Consider the following 19,140-nt stretch of genomic DNA (forward strand, 5'->3'; position numbering starts at 1 on the left):
GTATCATAAACATGAAACCACTACCCCTCTCCCTCAGGCTGTATCATAAACAACAACATGAAACCACTACCCCTCTCCCTCAGGCTGTATCATAAACAACAACATGAAACCACTACCCCTCTCCCTCAGGCTGTATCATAAACAACAACATGAAACCACTACCCCTCTCCCTCAGGCTGTATCATAAACAACAACATGAAACCACTACCCCTCTCCCTCAGGCTGTATCATAAACAACAACATGAACAACAACCACTACCCCTCTCCCTCAGGCTGTATCATAAACAACAACATGAAACCACTACCCCTCTCCCTCAGGCTGTATCATAAACAAACATGAAACCACTACCCCTCTCCCTCAGGCATGAAAAACCACTACCCCTCTCCAGGCTCAGGCTGTATCATAAAGGCTGTATCAAAACAACATGAAACCACTACCCCTCTCCCTCAGGCTGTATCATAAACAACAACATGAAACCACTACCCCTCTCCCTCAGGCTGTATCATAAACAACAACATGAAACCACTACCCCTCTCCCTCAGGCTGTATCATAAACAACAACATGAAACCACTACCCCTCTCCCTCAGGCTGTATCATAAACAACAACATGAAACCACTACCCCTCTCCCTCAGGCTGTATCATAAACATGAAACCACTACCCCTCTCCCTCAGGCTGTATCATAAACAACAACATGAAACCACTACCCCTCTCCCTCAGGCTGTATCATAAACAACAACATGAAACCACTACCCCTCTCCCTCAGGCTGTATCATAAACATGAAACCACTACCCCTCTCCCTCAGGCTGTATCATAAACATGAAACCACTACCCCTCTCCCTCAGGCTGTATCATAAACATGAAACCACTACCCCTCTCCCTCAGGCTGTATCATAAACAACATGAAACCACTCCCCTCTCCCTCAGGCTGTATCATAAACATGAAACCACTACCCCTCTCCCTCAGGCTGTATCATAAACAACAACATGAAACCACTACCCCTCTCCCTCAGGCTGTATCATAAACAACATGAAACCACTACCCCTCTCCCTCAGGCTGTATCATAAACAACAACATGAAACCACTACCCCTCTCCCTCAGGCTGTATCCACTACCCCTCTCCCTCAGGCTGTATCATAAACAAACAACTATGAAACCACTACCCCTCTCCCTCAGGCTGTATCATAAACAACAACATGAAACCACTACCCCTCTCCCTCAGGCTGTATCATAAACAACAACATGAAACCACTACCCCTCTCCCTCAGGCTGTATCATAAACATGAAACCACTACCCCTCTCCCTCAGGCTGTATCATAAACAACAACATGAAACCACTACCCCTCTCCCTCAGGCTGTATCATAAACATGAAACCACTACCCCTCTCCCTCAGGCTGTATCATAAACATGAAACCACTACCCCTCTCCCTCAGGCTGTATCATAAACATGAACATGAAACCACTACCCCTCTCCCTCAGGCAGTATCATAAACATGGCTACCCCCTCCCTCTCCTCAGGCTGTATCATAAACATGAAACCACTACCCCTCTCCCTTTTTGGAATTGCTCAGAATTCAATAGCGATTCTTTGTTACATTCCATAATGTAATGGTCTATTAGGCAAAAAGTGGAACTGCACACAATCCCTTGGCCGGCACGCAGACAGAACCATGAACAGAGACTACCCATGTCAGAGACGCAAACTCGGTCTCAACCTTTTACTGAAGACTCATCTCTTCAGTGGGTCATATGATTGAGTGTAGTCTGTCCCAGGAGTGGGAAGGTGAACGGAAAGGCTCTGGAGCAACGAACCACCCTTGCTGTCTCTGCCTGGCCGGTTCCCCTCTTTCCACTGGGATTGTCTGCCTCTAACCCTATTACAGGGGCTGAGTCACTGGCTTACTGGGGCTCTCTCATGCCATCCCTGGAAGGGGTGCGTCACCTGAGTGGGTTGATTCACTGATGTGGTCATCCTGTCTGGGTTGGCGCCCCCCCCCTTGGGTTGTGCCATGGCGGAGATCTTTGTGGGCTATACTCGGCCCTGTCTCAGGATGGTAACATGAAACACCCCCTCTCCCTCAGTTGGTGGTTGAAGATATCCCTCTAGTGGTGTGGGGGCTGTGCTTTGGCAAAGTGGGTGGGGTTATATCCTTCCTGTTTGGCCCTGTCCGGGGTGTCCTCGGATGGGTCCACAGTGTCTCCTGACCCCTCCTGTCTCAGCCTCCAGTATTTATGCTGCAGTAGTTTATGTGTCGGGGGCTAGGGTCAGTTTGTTATATCTGGAGTACTTCTCCTGTCCTATTCGGTGTCCTGTGTGAATCTAAGTGTGTGTTCTCTAATTCTCTCCTTCTCTCTCTCGGAGGACCTGAGCCCTAGGACCATGCCCCAGGATTACCTGACATGATGACTCCTTGCTGTCCCCAGTCCACCTGGCCGTGCTGCTGCTCCAGTTTCAACTGTTCTGCCTTCTTATGATTCGAACATGCTGATCATTTATGAACATTTGAACATCTTGGCCATGTTCTGTTATAATCTCCACCCGGCACAGCCAGAAGGGGACTGGCCACCCCACATATGCTCTCTCTAATTCTCTCTTTTTTCTCTCTCTCGGAGGACCTGAGCCCTAGGACCATGCCCCAGGACTACCTGACATGATGACTCCTTGCTGTCCCCAGTCCATCTGACCGTGCTGCTGCTCCAGTTTCAACTGTTCTGCCTTATTATTATACGACCATGCTGGTCATTTATGAACATTTGAACATCTTGGCCATGTTCTGTTATAATCTCCACCCGGCACAGCCAGAAGAGGACTGGCCACCCCACATAGCCTGGTTCCTCTCTAGGTTTCTTCCTAGGTTTTGGCCTTTCTAGGGAGTTTTTCCTAGCCACCGTGCTTCTACACCTGCATTGCTTGCTGTTTGGGGTTTTAGGCTGGGTTTCTGTACAGCACTTTGAGATATCAGCTGATGTACGAAGGGCTACATAAATAAATTTGATTTGATTTGAACAGACAGAGGGACTAGGGTTAAATTCAGACCACCCCCATCCGTCCCTCCCTCCCTCTCCTCCATCCCTCCATCCGTCCCTCCCTCCCTCTCCTCCATCCCTCGATCCGTCCCAATAATCCATCCCTCCCTCCCTCTCCCCCATCCCTCCATCCATCCTTCCCTCCCTCTCCCCCATCCATCCCAATCATCCATCCTTCCCTCCTCCCTCTCCCCCATCCCTCCATCCGTCCCTCCCTCCCTCTCCTCCATCCCTCCACCCGTCCCAATCATCCGTCCTTCCTCCTCTCCCCCATCCATCCCAATCATCCGTCCTACCGACTCTCCCTCTCCCCCATCCCTCCATCCGTCCCAATCATCCCCCCATCCCTGAGCCCTTACTATCACCCCTACACACATAACCCCTATTACCATTTTATAGCCAGCTACAACACAGCTCCACTCCCTCAGACCCTATAGCCAGCTACAACACAGCTCCACTTATAGTCAGCTACAACACAGCTCCACTTATAGTCAGCTACAACACAGCTCCACTTATAGTCAGCTACAACACAGCTCCACTTATAGTCAGCTACAACACAGCTCCACTTATAGTCAGCTACAACACAGCTCCACTCCCTCAGACCCTATAGCCAGCTACAACACAGCTCCACTTATAGCCAGCTACAACACAGCTCCACTCCCTCAGACCCTATAGCCAGCTACAACACAGCTCCAGCTCCACAGCTCCACTATAGTCAGCTACAACACAGCTCCACTTATAGTCAGCTACAACACAGCTCCACTTATAGTCAGCTACAACACAGCTCCACTTATAGTCAGCTACAACACAGCTCCACTTATAGTCAGCTACAACACAGCTCCACTTATAGTCAGCTACAACACAGCTCCACTTATAGTCAGCTACAACACAGCTCCACTTATAGCCAGCTACAACACAGCTCCACTCCCTCAGACCCTATAGCCAGCTACAACACAGCTCCACTTATAGTCAGCTACAACACAGCTCCACTTATAGTCAGCTACAACACAGCTACACTTATAGTCAGCTACAACACAGCTCCACTTATAGTCAGCTACAACACAGCTCCACTTATAGTCAGCTACAACACAGCTCCACTCCCATACCAGGGACCTGGGGATTAAGCTGCACATGATAAAATGCTGTTTGTCAAGTAATGAATCATAAATATCATGGCAGACATTGAAAATGAGAAGCAGATTCCAGTTATTCCTGGAGAGAAAGGAGGGGAGGAAAGAGCCACTTACTTGCAGTCATCTGGCTCTTTGCAGTGTCCATGTTCTGTACTGCAGCCCTGCCTACAGATAGCTGGAGGAGAGAGAGGGAGGGAATGAGGGGTGGAGGAGGAGGAGGAGGAGCGAGGGAAGGAGGGGTGGAGGAGGGAGAGGGAGGGAAGGAGGAGGAGGGAGAGGGAGGGAAGGAGGGGTGGAGGAGGAGGGAGAGGGAGGGAAGGAGGGGTGGAGGAGGGAGAGGGAGGGAAGGAGGAGGAGGGAGAGGGAGGGAAGGAGGGGTGGAGGAGGAGGGAGAGGGAGGGAAGGAGGGGTGGAGGAGGGAGAGGGAGGGAAGGAGGAGGAGGGAGAGGGAGGGAAGGAGGGGTGGAGGAGGAGGGAGAGGGAGGGAAGGAGGGGTGGAGGAGGGAGAGGGAGGGAAGGAAGGAGGAGGAGGGAGAGGGAGGGAAGGAGGGGTGGAGGAGGAGGGAGAGGGAGGGAAGGATGGGTGGAGGAGGAGGGGAGGGAGGGAGGGAAGGAGGGGTGGAGGAGGGAGAGGGAGGGAATGAGGAGGAGGGAGAGGGAGGGAAGGAGGGGTGGAGGAGGAGAGAGAGGGAGGGAATGAGGGGTGGAGGAGGGAGAGGGAGGGAAGGAGGAGGAGGGAGAGGGAGGGAAGGAGAGGTGGAGGAGGAGGGGGAGGGAGGGAAGGAGGGGTGGAGGAGGGAGAGGGAGGGAATGAGGAGGAGGGAGAGGGAGGGAAGGAGGGGTGGAGGAGGAGAGAGAGGCAGGGAATGAGGGGTGGAGGAGGAGGGGGAGGGAGGGAAGGAGGGGTGGAGGAGGGAGAGGGAGGGAAGGAGGGGTGGAGGAGGAGGGAGAGGGAGGGAAGGATGGGTGGAGGAGGAGGGGGAGGGAGGGAAGGAGGGGTGGAGGAGGGAGAGGGAGGAAAGGAGGAGGAGGGAGAGGGAGGGAAGGAGGGGTGGAGGAGGAGGGAGAGGGAGGGAAGGATGGGTGGAGGAGGAGGAGGGAGGGAAGGAGGGGTGGAGGAGGGAGAGGGTGGGAATGAGGGGTGGAGGAGGAGGGGGAGGGAGGGAAGGAGGGGTGGAGGAGGAGGGGGAGGGAGGGAAGGAGGGGTGGAGGAGGGAGAGGGAGGGAATGAGGAGGAGGGAGAGGGAGGGAAGGAGGGGTGGAGGAGGAGAGAGAGGGAGGGAGGAGGAGGGAGAGGGAGGGAAGGAGGGGTGGAGGAGGAGGGAGAGGGAGGGAAGGAGAGGTGGAGGAAGGAGAGGGAGGGAAGAAGTGGTGGAGGAGGAGAGGGAGGGAATGAGGGGGGAGGAGGGAGGGAGAGGGAGGGAAGGAGGAGGAGGAGAGGGAGGGAGGGAAGGAGGGGTGGAGGAGGAGGGGGAGGGAGGGAAGGAGGGGGAGGAGGAGGGAGAGGGAGGGAATGAGGAGGAGGGAGAGGGAGGGAAGGAGGGGTGGAGGAGGAGAGAGGGAGGGAAGGGAGGAGGAGGGAGAGGGAGGGAAGGGGGGTGGAGGAGGAGAGAGGGGAGGGAAGGAGGGGTGGAGGAGGGAGAGGGAGGGAAGGAGTGGTGGAGGAGGGGGGGAGGAGGGGGAGGGAGGAGGGGGAGGGAGGGAGGGAGGAGGGAGGGGAGGGAAGGAGGTGGAGGGAGAGGGAGGGAAGGAGGGGTGGAGGAGGAGGGAGGGGGGAGGGAAGGAGGAGGAGGGAGAGGGAGGGAAGGAGGGGTGGAGGAGGAGGGAGAGGGAGGGAAGGAGGGGTGGAGGAGGAGGGAGAGGGAGGGAAGGAGGGGTGGAGGAGGAGGGAGGGGAGGGAAGGAGGGGTGGAGGAGGGAGAGGGAGGGAAGGGGAGGGAGGAGGGAGGAGGGAGGGAGGAGGGAGAGGGAGGGAAGGAGGGGGGGAGGGAGGAGGGAGAGGGAGGGAAGGAGGGGTGGAGGAGGGAGAGGGGAGGGAAGGAGGAGGAGGGGAGGGAGGGAAGGAGGGTGGAGGAGGAGGGGGAGGGAGGGAAGGAGGAGGAGGGAGAGGGAGGGAGGAGGGGGAGGAGGAGGGAGGGAGGGAAGGAGGGGTGGAGGAGGAGGGAGGAGGGAAGGAGGAGGAGGGAGAGGGAGGGAAGGAGGGGTGGAGGAGGAGGGAGAGGGAGGGAAGGAGGGGTGGAGGAGGGAGAGGGAGGGAAGGAGGGGTGGAGGAGGAGGGAGAGGGAGGGAAGGAGGGGTGGAGGAGGGAGAGGGAGGGAAGGAGGGAGGAGGGAGGAGGAGGGAGAGGGAGGGAAGGAGGGGTGGAGGAGGAGGGAGAGGGAGGGAAGGAGGGGTGGAGGAGGGAGAGGGAGGAGGGAAGGAAGAGGAGGGAGAGGGAGGGAAGGAGGGGTGGAGGAGGAGGGGGAGGGAGGGAGGAGGAGGAGGGGAGGGGAGGAGGGGGAGGGAGGAGGAGGGAGGAGGGGAGGGAAGGAGGGAAGGAGGAGGGGAGAGGGGAGGGAAGGGAGGGAGGGAAGGAGGGGTGGAGGAGGAGGGAGAGGGAGGGAAGGAGGGGTGGAGGAGGGAGGGAGAGGGAGGGAGGGAGGAGGAGGAGGAAGGAGGGGTGGAGGAGGAGGGAGGGGAGGGAGGGAAGGAAGGTGGAGGATGGAGGGAGAGGGAGGGAGGAGGAGAAGGAGGAGGGGAGGGGAGGGAGGAGGGGGGAGGAGGAGGAGAGGGAGGGAAGGAGGGGTGGAGGAGGAGGGAGAGGGAGGGAAGGAGGGGTGGAGGAGGAGGGAGAGGGAGGGAAGGAGGGAGAGGGGAGGGGGAGGGGTGGAGGAGGAGGGAGAGGGAGGGAAGGAGGGGTGGAGGAGGGAGAGGGAGGGAAGGAGGGGGGAGGGAGGGAGGGAGGGAAGGAGGGGTGGAGGAGGAGGGGAGGGAGGGAAGGAGGAGGAGGGAGAGGGAGGGAAGGAGGGGTGGAGGAGGAGGGAGAGGGAGGGAGGGGGTGGAGGGAAGGAGGGGTGGAGGAGGGAGATGGAGGGAGGAGGGGTGGAGGAGGAGGGAGAGGGAGGGAAGGAGGGGTGGAGGAGGAGGGAGAGGGGGAGGGAAGGAGGGGTGGAGGAGGGAGAGGGAGGGAAGGAGGGAGAGGGAGGAGGAGGGAGAGGGAGGGAAGGAGGGGTGGAGGAGGGGAGGAGGAAGGAGGGGTGGAGGGGAGGGAGGGGAGGGAGGAGAGGAGGGAGAGGGAGGGAAGGAGGGGTGGAGGAGGGAGGGGGAGGGAGGAAAGGAGGAGGAGGGAGAGGGAGGAAGGAGGGAAGGAGGAGGAGGGAGAGGGAGGGAAGGAGGGGGGTGGAGGAGGGAGAGGGAGGGAAGGAGGAGGAGGGAGAGGGAGGGAAGGAGGGGTGGAGGAGGAGGGAGAGGGAGGGAAGGAGTGGTGGAGGAGGGGGGAGGGAGGGAAGGAGGGGTGGAGGAGGAGGGAGGGAGGGAAGGAGGAGGGAAGGGAGGGGTGGAGGGAGGAGGGAGAGGGAGGGAAGGAGGGGTGGAGGAGGAGGGAGAGGGAGGGAATGAGGGGGAGGAGGAGGAGGGAGGGGAGGAAGGAAGGGGGGGAGGAGGAGGGAGAGGGAGGGAAGGAGGAGGAGGGAGAGGGAGGGAAGGAGGGGTGGAGGAGGAGGAGGAGAGAGGGAGGGAAGGAGGGGTGGAGGAGGAGAGAGAGGGAGGGAAGGAGTGGTGGAGGAGGAGGGAGAGGGAGGGAGGGAATGAGGGTGGAGGAGGAGGGGAGAGGGAGGGAGGGGAGGGTGGAGGAGGGAGAGGGAGGGAAGGAGGAGGAGGGAGAGGGAGGGAAGGAGGAGGAGGAGAGAGGGAGGGAAGGAGGGGTGGAGGAGGAGGAGAGGGAGGGAGGGAAGGAGGGTGGAGGAGGAGGGGGAGGGAGGGAGGGAAGGAGGGGTTGAGGAGGGAGGGAGAGGAGGGAGGGAAGGAGGGGGAGGGGTGGAGGAGGGAGGGGGAAGGAAGGAGGAGGAGGGAGGAGGGAGGGAAGGGGTGGAGGGGGGGGGAGAGGGAGGGAAGGAGGGGTGGAGGAGGGGAGGAGAGGAGGAGGGGTGGAGGAGGAGGGAGAGGGAGGGAAGGAGGGGTGGAGGAGGAGGGAGAGGGAGGGAGGGAGGAGGGGTGGAGGAGGGAGGAGGGAGGGAAGGAGGGAGGGGAGGAGGAGGGAGAGGGAGGGAAGGAGGGGTGGGAGGAGGGGGAGGGGAGGGAAGGAGGGGTGGAGGAGGGAGAGGGAGGGAAGGAGGGGAGGGGGAGGGGAGGGAGGGAAGGAGGAGGAGGGAGAGGGAGGGAAGGAGGGAAGGAGGAGGAGGGAGAGGGAGGGAAGGAGGGGTGGAGGAGGGAGAGGGAGGGAAGGAGGAGGAGGGAGAGGGAGGGAAGGAGGAGGGAGGAGGAGGGAGAGGGAGGGAAGGAGTGGTGGAGGAAGAGGGGGAGGGAGGGAAGGAGGGGTGGGAGGAGGAGGGAGGGAAGGAGGAGGAGGAGGGAGGAGGGGGGGGGAGGAGGAGGGAGAGGGAGGGAAGGAGGGGTGGAGGAGGAGGGAGAGGGAGGGAATGAGGGGTGGAGGAGGAGGGGGAAGAAGGAAGGAGGAGGGTGGAGGAGGGAGAGGGAGGGAAGGAGGAGGAGGGAGAGGGAGGGAAGGACGGGTGGAGGAGGAGAGAGAGGGAGGGAAGGAGGGGTGGAGGAGGAGAGAGAGGGAGGGAAGGAGTGGTGGAGGAGGAGGGGGAGGGAGGGAGGGAAGGAGGGGTTGAGGAGGAGGGAGAGGGAGGGAGGGAAGGAGGTGGAGGGAAAGGGAGGGAAGGAGGGGTGGAGGAGGAGAGAGAGGGAGGGAAGTTGTGGTGGAGGAGGAGGGAGAGGGGGGAAGGAGTGGTGGAGGATGTAAGGAGGGGTGGAGGGAGGAGGGAGAGGGAGGGAAGGAGGGGTGGAGGAGGAGGGAGAGGGAGGGAGGGAAGGAGTGGTGGGAGGATGGAAGGAGGGGTGGAGGAGGAGGGAGAGGGAGGGAGGGAAGGAATGGTGGAGGATGGAGGGAGAGGGAGGGAGGAGGAGAAGGAGGAGATGGGAGAGGGAGGGAAGGAGGGGTGGAGGAGGAGGGAGAGGGAGGGAAGGAGTGGTGGAGGAGGAGGGAGAGGGAGGGAAGGAGGGTGGAGGAGGAGGTAGAGGGAGGGAAGGAGGGAGAGGGAGGGAAGGAGGGGTGGAGGAGGAGGGAGAGGGAGGGAAGGAGGGGTGGAGGAGGGAGGGAGGGAAGGAAGGGGAGGGAGAGGGAGGGAAGGAGGGGTGGAGGAGGAGGGAGGGAGGGAAGGAGGAGGAGGGAGAGGGAGGGAAGGAGGGGTGGAGGAGGAGGGAGAGGGAGAGGGAGGGAAGGAGGGGTGGAGGAGGGAGATGGAGGGAAGGAGGGGTGTAGAGGAGGGAGAGGGAGGGAATGAGTGGTGGAGGAGGAGGGGGAAGGAGGGAAGGAGGGGTGGAGGAGGAGGGAGAGGGAGGGAAGGAAGAGGAGGGAGAGGGAGGGAAGGAGGGGTGGAGGAGGAGGGAGAGGGAGGGAAGGAGGGGTGGAGGAGGAGGGAGAGGGAGGGAAGAAGTGGTGGAGGAAGAGGGGGAGGGAGGGAAGGAGGGGTGGAGGAGGAGGGAGGGAAGGAGGAGGAGGGAAGGAGGGGTGGAGGAGGAGGGAGAGGGAGGGAAGGAGGGGTGGAGGAGGAGGGAGAGGGAGGGAATGAGGGGTGGAGGAGGAGGGAGAGGGAGGGAATGAGGGGTGGAGGAGGAGGGGGAAGGAGGGAAGGAGGGTGGAGGAGGGAGAGGGAGGGAAGGAGGAGGAGGGAGAGGGAGGGAAGGACGGGTGAAGGAGGAGAGAGAGGGAGGGAAGGAGGGGTGGGGGAGGAGAGAGAGGGAGGGAAGGAGTGGTGGAGGAGGAGGGGGAGGGAGGGAGGGAAGGAGGGGTTGAGGAGGAGGGAGAGGAGGGAGGGAAGGAGGTGGAGGGAAAGGGAGGGAAGGAGGGGTGGAGGAGGAGGGAGAGGGAGGGAAGTAGTGGTGGAGGAGGAGGGAGAGGGAGGGAAGGAGTGGTGGAGTGATGTAAGGAGGGGTGGAGGAGGAGGGAGAGGGAGGGAAGGAGGGGTGGAGGAGGAGGGAGAGGGAGGGAGGAGGAGAAGGAGGAGATGGGAGAGGGAGGGAAGGAGGGGTGGAGGAGGAGGGAGAGGGAGGGAGGGAGGGAAGGAGTGGTGGAGTGATGGAAGGAGGGGTGGAGGAGGAGGGAGAGGGAGGGAGGGAAGGAGTGGTGGAGTGATGGAGGGAGAGGGAGGGAGGAGGAGAAGGAGGAGATGGGAGAGGGAGGGAAGGAGGGGTGGAGGAGGAGGGAGAGGGAGGGAAGGAGTAGTGAAGGAGGAGGGAGAGGGAGGGAAGGAGTGGTGGAGTGATGGAAGGAGGGGTGGAGGAGGAGGGTGAGGGAGGGAAGGAGTGGTGGTGTGATGGAGGGAGAGGGAGGAGGAGGGAAGGAGGGGTAGAGGGATAGAGGGAGGAAGAGGAGGAGGAGGAGGAGGGGAGGGAGAGGGGGAAGGAGGGGTAGAGGGATAGAGGGAGGAGGAGGGAGAGGGAGGAGGAGGGAAGGAGGGGTAGAGGGATAGAGGGAGGAGGAGGGAGAGGGAGGAGGATGGAGAGGGAGGGAAGGAGGGGTGGAGGGATGAAGGGATAAGGAGGGAGAGTTGGAGAAGGGAAGGTGTTGGAGGGGTGGAGGATGTGGCGTGGGGGTAAGGGACAGGAAGAAAGCCTAAATTAGCACAAACGTCAGTAAATACCTGTTGGCAGTATTAAGGGACGTTTGTTGGCAGTTCCGCACCTAATATCTATTGACATTTGACACACGCAAGTACAAAAGGGAGGAAGTTAATCAGCAAGCTGAACATCCATCCTAGTGTTTTCATAGGCTTGTATTCCCCTTTCTCCAACATTGAAATAATCTGTACCATCATCATTCTATAGCCTCCAGGCACACAGACAAACTGTCCATGTTAATCTTCCTCTCTCCGTCTCTCTCCCAGCTTACATGTGTTTTATCCATTTAACCAGAAGAAGACCCTTTTAGGTTAAAACTTTCCAGGAATGGATCACAAGAAGTAAGTAGGAAGTAGTCCGTGTTTACATACGTGTGTTACATTCTAGTCCAGACCAGCCCTCCAGACAGGTCTTATTCCCGTTGTAGTCGCAGGTGTAGTGCCCGAAGAACACGTCTCGGGGTCGGCAGAACTTGTTGCATCCGAAGCCGTAGTAGTGCTCGTCACAGCTGACCCGGATCTGATAGTCGAACTGACCAATAGGACCGTTGTGGCTGAGCTTCTGCCACTGATGGCTGGGGTTGATCATCCCAGAGTGGGACGCCTTCTCAATCACCTGACCATCACCACCTAATGGGTCATAGATATACAAGCAGTTAGAATATATAGTTAACAGGTTACTATCCTTATGAGAAAGACAGAATCAGTGTTAAAAAGACTGTTAAATGCATGTCTGAGCGTGTAGAGTACCACAGTATGAGTCATAATACCCAGAAAATATTACCCATGATTGCCAGAAAAGAATACCCATAATACCCATCAAATAATACCCATAATACCTAGAAAATAATACCCATAGTACCCATAATACCCATCAAATAAGACCCATAATACCTAGAAAATAATACCCATAGTACCCATAATACCCATCAAATAATACCCATGAAATACCCATAATACCTAGAAAATATTACCCACAATGCCCATAAAAGATTACCCATAATACCCAGAAAAGAATACCCATAATACCCATCAAATAATACCCATAATACCTAGAAAATAATACCCATAGTACCCATAATACCCATCAAATAATACCCATAAAATACCCATAATACCTAGAAAATATTACCCACAATGCCCATAAAAGATTACCCATAATACCCAGAAAGTAATACCCATAATACCCAGAAAATAATACCCATCAAATAATACCCATAATACCCAGAAAATAATACCCATCAAATAATACCCATAATACCCAGAAAATAATACCCATAATACCCATCAAATAATACCCATCAAATAATACCCATAATACCCAAAAAATAATACCCATCAAATAATATCCATCAAATAATACCCATAATACCCAGAAAATAATACCCATCAAATAATACCCATAATACCCAGAAAATAATACCCATAATACCCATCAAACAATACCCATCAAATAATACCCATAATACCCAGAAAATAATACCCATAATACCCATCAAACAATACCCATCAAATATTACCCATAATACCCATCAAATAATACCCATAATACCCATCAAATAATACCCATCAAATAATACCCATAATACCCATCAAATAATACCCATAAAATAATACCCATAATACCCATAAAATAATACCCTGAAAAGAATACCCATAATACCCATCAACTAATACCCATCAAATAATACCCAGAAAATACCCATCAAATAATACCCACAATACCCATAAAATATTACCCATAATACCCATCAAATAATACCCATAATACCCAGAAAATAATACCCATAATACCCAGAAAATAATAGCCATCAAATAATACCCATAAAATTATACCCATAATACCCAGAAAATAATACCCTGAAAATAATGCCCATAATACCCATAAAATACCCATAACATAATGCCCATAATACCCATAAAATACCCATAATACCCAGAAAATAATACCAAGACAATTATACCCAGAATACAATACCCATAAAATAATACCCATAAAATAATACCCATACAATAATACCCATAAAATACCCATAATACCCAGAAAATAATACCCATAATGCCCAATGGGACTCGGGATCTCGTCACGGTATTTCTGTGCATTCCAATTGCCATCAATATGTGTTTGTGCATTTGTGTTTGTTGTCCTTATGCCTACTCATACCAGACCTTTTATAAAACATTTCATGCAAGTCTACTACACTTTATATGACCGGAGACATTAACAGAATCTGTCCATGCAACTTATGTGAATTGTTAAGAAAATGTTTACTTCTGAACTTATTTAGGCTTGCCATTACAAAGGGGTTAAATAGTTATTGACTAAAGACATTTCCTCTTGTCATTTTTTATTAATTGGAGAAACAAATTAAAAACATAATTCCAATTTCACATTACGCGGTTTGTAGGCACAAAATCTCAATTGAATCATTGTAAAATTCAGGCTGTAACATTTCACAGGGGCTTTAAGATAGAAACATCAAATAGACAGAGAGGAAACATCTAGGAGAAAACAGATTGGCTGAATCCCCAATCACCCTAATCCTTCTAGGAGAAAACAGATTTGGGATTCAACCAATCCCCCTCTTCCTTCGCCCCTCCATTTGCACTAGTGTCCCAAAACTGAAAATTACCGAGCTAATTAAATGCTCCGATAGCCACTTCGACCAGCAAGACTGCAGGCTCCACAGCTAAATGGTATACAAAACACACCAAGATGTAACACTTCAGAAATGAAATGTAAGAGGTTTAGGTCTCAATGTGGAGGCTATATACAGGGGGTACCGGTACAGAGTCAATGTGGAGGATATATACAGGGGGTACCGGTACAGAGTCAATATGGAGGATATATACAGGGGTACCGGTACAGAGTCAATATGGAGGCTATATACAGGGGTACTGGTACAGAGTCAATATGGAGGCTATATACAGGGGTACCGGTACAGAGTCAATATGGAGGCTATATACAGGGGGTACCGGTACAGAGTCAATATGGAGGCTATATACAGGGGGTACCGGTACAGAGTCAATATGGAGGCTATATACAGGGGGTACCGGTACAGAGTCAATGTGGAGGCTATATACAGGGGGTACCGGTACAGAGTCAATGTGGAGGCTATAAACAAGCTAAGCGTACAGTACAGAGTCAATATGGAGGCTATATTCAGGGCTCAGACACAGAGTCATGTGGAGGCTATCAATGACAGGGGTACTACAGAGTCAATGTGGAGGCTATATACAGGGGTCCTGCTCCAGAGTCAATAACTGGAGGCTATATGAGGGGGTACAATACAGTGCCACAGAGTATATGTGGAGGCTATATACAGGGGTCTCTCCTTCACAGAGCCAATGTGGAGGCTATTTAAAGGGGTTACCGGTACAGAGTATATGTGGAGGCTATATACAGGGGTCCCCACCGGTACAGAGTCAATGTGGAGGCTAGCAGGGGGACATACTCACAGAGTCAATGTGGAGGCTATATGCAGGGGGCCACAGAGTCAATGTTCCCAGGCTATATACAGGGGTACCGGTACAGAGTCAATGTGGAGGCTATATACAGGGGTACCGGTCAGAGTCAATGTGGAGGCTATATACAGGGGGTACCGGTACAGAGTCAATGTGGAGGCTATATACAGGGGTACCGGTACAGAGTCAATGTGGAGGCTATATACAGGGGGTACCGGTACAGAGTCAATGTGGAGGCTATATACAGGGGGTACCGGTACAGAGTGCAGCTATTCCCTCCGCAAGGCTATCAAACAAGCTAAGCGTCAGTACAGAGACAAAGTAGAATCTCAATGGGTCTCGACCCCGTCCTGTGCAACTGGGTACTGGACTTCCTGACGGGCCGCCCCCAGGTGGTGAGGGTAGGCAACAACATCTCCTCCCCGCTGATCCTCAACACTGGGGCCCCACAAGGGTGCGTTCTGAGCCCTCTCCTGTACTCCCTGTTCACCCACGACTGCGTGGCCACGCACGCCTCCAACTCAATCATCAAGTTTGCGGACGACACAACAGTGGTAGGCTTGATTACCAACAATGACGAGACGGCCTTCAGGGAGGAGGTGAGGGCCCTCGGAGTGTGGTGTCAGGAAAATAACCTCACACTCAACGTCAACAAAACTAAGGAGATGATTGTGGACTTCAGGAAACAGCAGAGGGAACACCCCCCTTATCCACATCGATGGAACAGTAGTGGAGAGGGTAGCAAGTTTTAAGTTCCTCGGCATACACATCACAGACAAACTGAATTGGTCCACTCACACAGACAGCATCGTGAAGAAGGCGCAGCAGTGCCTCTTCAACCTCAGGAGGCTGAAGAAATTCGGCTTGTCACCAAAAGCACTCACAAACTTCTACAGATGCACAATCGAGAGCATCCTGGCGGGCTGTATCACCGCCTGGTACGGCAACTGCTCCGCCCTCAACCGTAAGGCTCTCCAGAGGGTAGTGAGGTCTGCACAACGCATCACCGGGGGCAAACTACCTGCCCTCCAGGACACCTACACCACCCGATGTTACAGGAAGGCCATAAAGATCATCAAGGACATCAACCACCCGAGCCACTGCCTGTTCACCCCGTTATCATCCAGAAGGCGAGGTCAGTACAGGTGCATCAAAGCTGGGACCGAGAGACTGAAAAACAGCTTCTATCTCAAGGCCATCAGACTGTTAAACAGCCACCACTAACATTGAGTGGCTGCTGCCAACACACTGACAATGACACTGACTCAACTCCAGCCACTTTAATAATGGGAATTGATGGGAAATGATGTAAATATATCACTAGCCACTTTAAACAATGCTACCTTATATAATGTTACTTACCCTACATTATTCATCTCATATGCATACGTATATACTGTACTCTATATCATCGACTGCATCCTTATGTAATACATGTATCACTAGCCACTTTAACTATGCCACTTTGTTTACATACTCATCTCATATGTATATACTGTACTCGATATCATCTACTGTATCTTGCCTATGCTGCTCTGTACCATCACTCATTCATATATCCTTATGTACATATTCTTTATCCCTTTACACTTTGTATAAGATAGTAGTTTTGGAATTGTTAGTTAGATTACTTGTTGGTTATTACTGCATTGTCAGAACTAGAAGCACAAGCATTTCGCTACACTCGCATTAACATCTGCTAACCATGTGTATGTGACAAATAAAATTTGATTTGATTTGAGTCAATGTGGAGGCTATATACAGGGGGTACCGGTACAGAGTCAATGTGGAGTCTATATATACAGGGGGTACCGGTACAGAGTCAATGTGGAGGCTATATACAGGGGGTGCTGGTACAGAGTCAATGTGCGGGGCACCATTGTCGAGGTAATACAGTGCCTTGCGAAAGTATTCGGCCCCCTTGAACTTTGCGACCTTTTGCCACATTTCAGGCTTCAAACATAAAGATATAAAACTGTATTTTTTTGTGAAGAATCAACAACAAGTGGGACACAATCATGAAGTGGAACGACATTTATTGGATATTTCAAACTTTTTTAACAAATCAAAAACTGAAAAATTGGGCATGCAAAATTATTCAGCCCCTTTACTTTCAGTGCAGCAAACTCTCTCCAGAAGTTCAGTGAGGATCTCTGAATGATCCAATGTTGACCTAAATGACTAATGATGATAAATACAATCCACCTGTGTGTAATCAAGTCTCCGTATAAATGCACCTGCACTGTGATAGTCTCAGAGGTCCGTTAAAAGCGCAGAGAGCATCATGAAGAACGGAACACACCAGGCAGGTCCGAGATACTGTTGTGAAGAAGTTTAAAGCCGGATTTGGATACAAAAAGATTTCCCAAGCTTTAAACATCCCAAGGAGCACTGTGCAAGCGATAATATTGAAATGGAAGGAGTATCAGACCACTGCAAATCTACCAAGACCTGGCCGTCCCTCTAAACTTTCAGCTCATACAAGGAGAAGACTGATCAGAGATGCAGCCAAAAGGCCCATGATCACTCTGGATGAACTGCAGAGATCTACAGCTGAGGTGGGAGACTCTGTCCATAGGACAACAATCAGTCGTATATTGCACAAATCTGGCCTTTATGGAAGAGTGGCAAGAAGAAAGCCATTTCTTAAAGATATCCATAAAAAGTGTTGTTTAAAGTTTGCCACAAGTAACCTGGGAGACACACCAAACATGTGGAAGAAGGTGCTCTGGTCAGATGAAACCAAAATTGAACTTTTTGGCAACAATGCAAAACGTTATGTTTGGCGTAAAAGCAACACAGCTCATCACCCTGAACACATCATCCCCACTGTCAAACATGGTGGTGGCAGCATCATGGTTTGGGCCTGCTTTTCTTCAGCAGGGACAGGGAAGATGGTTAAAATTGATGGGAAGATGGATGGAGCCAAATACAGGACCATTCTGGAAGAAAACCTGATGGAGTCTGCAAAAGACCTGAGACTGGGACGGAGATTTGTCTTCCAACAAGACAAGGATCCAAAACATAAACCAAAATCTACAATGGAATGGTTCAAAAATAAACATATCCAGGTGTTAGAATGGCCAAGTCAAAGTCCAGACCTGAATCCAATCGAGAATCTGTGGAAAGAACTGAAAACTGCTGTTCACAAATGCTCTCCATCCAACCTCACTGAGCTCGAGCTGTTTTGCAAGGAGGAATGGGAAAAAATTTCAGTCTCTCGATGTGCAAAACTGATAGAGACATACCCCAAGCGACTTACAGCTGTAATCGCAGCAAAAGGTGGCGCTACAAAGTATTAACTTAAAGGGGCTGAATAATTTTGCACGCCCAATTTTTCAGTTTTTTATTTGTTAAAAAAGTTTGAAATATCCAATAAATGTCGTTCCACTTCATGATTGTGTCCCACTTGTTGTTGATTCTTCACAAAAAAATACAGTTTTATATCTTTATGTTTGAAGCCTGAAATGTGGCAAAAGGTCGCAAAGTTCAAGGGGGCCGAATACTTTCGCAAGGCACTGTATATACAACATACCACCATGCATACTGCCTGACTGGGGACCCTCCCACAGCCTGACTGGGGACCCTCCCACTGCCTGGGGACCCTCCCACAGCCTGACTGGGACCCTTCCACTGCCTGCCTCTCTCCCCCTGACTGGGGACCCTCCCACTGCCTGACTGGGGACCCTCCCACAGACTGACTGGGGACCCTCCCACTACCTTTTTTTAAAACCTTTATTTAACTAGGCAAGTCAGTTATGAACAAATTCTTATTTTCAATGACGGCCTAGGAACAGTGGGTTAACTGCCTGTTCAGGGGCAGAACGACAGATGTGTACCTTGTCAGCTCGGGGGTTTGAACTTGCAACCTTCCGGTTACTAGTCCAACGCTCTAACCACTAGGCTACCCTGCCCCCCTGACTGGGGACCCTCTCACTGCCTGCCTCCCCCTCCCCCCCGACTGGGGACAAAGCCACACTCGCCACAGCCACCAGTAATTACAGAGTGAGACTGACACCAGAAACCACAGTCACATCCAGCCAGGACTCCTGCCAACCAACACTCAGCACTTTCTCCTACTTCACTCACTGTATTCTGTCCTTCTCATACACAGGCCACTCTCCCACACAGACACACTCGTTTGTACACACAGGCTACAAACAAGACAAGTCAAGAGATAAGTCACACACACACACACACACAGAGAGAAACATGCATAAAGTCAAGTATTTACACAAGTATCTACCGGGCAAATCCTTGGTAACGGAATTACACAGAGTCTCAGATTTTTCACTTTAAAATGTATACACAGACTGACCCAGAGAGAGACAGACATACACACACAAACAATAGTATTGTAGAGATGTAGTGGTGTAATGTTGTATTGTAGATATGTAGTGGTGTAATGTTATATTGTAGTGGTGTAATGTTATATTGTAGTGGTGTAATGTTATATTGTAGTGGTGTAATGTTGTATTGTAGTGGTGTAATGTTTTATTGTAGTGGTGTAATGTTATATTGTAGTGGTGTAATGTTATATTGTAGTGGTGTAGTGTTGTATTGTAGTGGTGCAATGTTGTATTGTAGTGGTGTCATGTTGTATTGTGTGGTGGTGTAAGTTGAATTGTAGTGGTGTAATATTGTATTGTGGATATGTGGTGGTGTAATGTTGTATTGTAGTGGTGTCATGT

General features: G+C 52.7%; 1 protein-coding gene across 2 annotated transcripts in view; it reads right to left on the minus strand.

The window, feature by feature from the left end:
* The window catches only part of LOC112238597 (protein jagged-1b), a 162,985-nt gene that overhangs the window by 114,659 nt on the left and 29,186 nt on the right, over window positions 1-19,140 (minus strand). For both annotated transcript variants that reach the window (XM_042305797.1, XM_042305798.1), the window contains exons 4-5: window positions 11,357-11,614; window positions 4,279-4,339 (exon numbers count right to left, since the gene is read on the minus strand). In XM_042305797.1, coding sequence (XP_042161731.1) covers window positions 4,279-4,339; window positions 11,357-11,614 — 319 coding nt within the window. The remainder of the gene's footprint in view (window positions 1-4,278; window positions 4,340-11,356; window positions 11,615-19,140) is intronic.

This window comes from Oncorhynchus tshawytscha, linkage group LG25 (assembly GCF_018296145.1).
Source record: "Oncorhynchus tshawytscha isolate Ot180627B linkage group LG25, Otsh_v2.0, whole genome shotgun sequence".
In the NCBI taxonomy this organism is placed as follows: domain Eukaryota; kingdom Metazoa; phylum Chordata; class Actinopteri; order Salmoniformes; family Salmonidae; genus Oncorhynchus; species Oncorhynchus tshawytscha.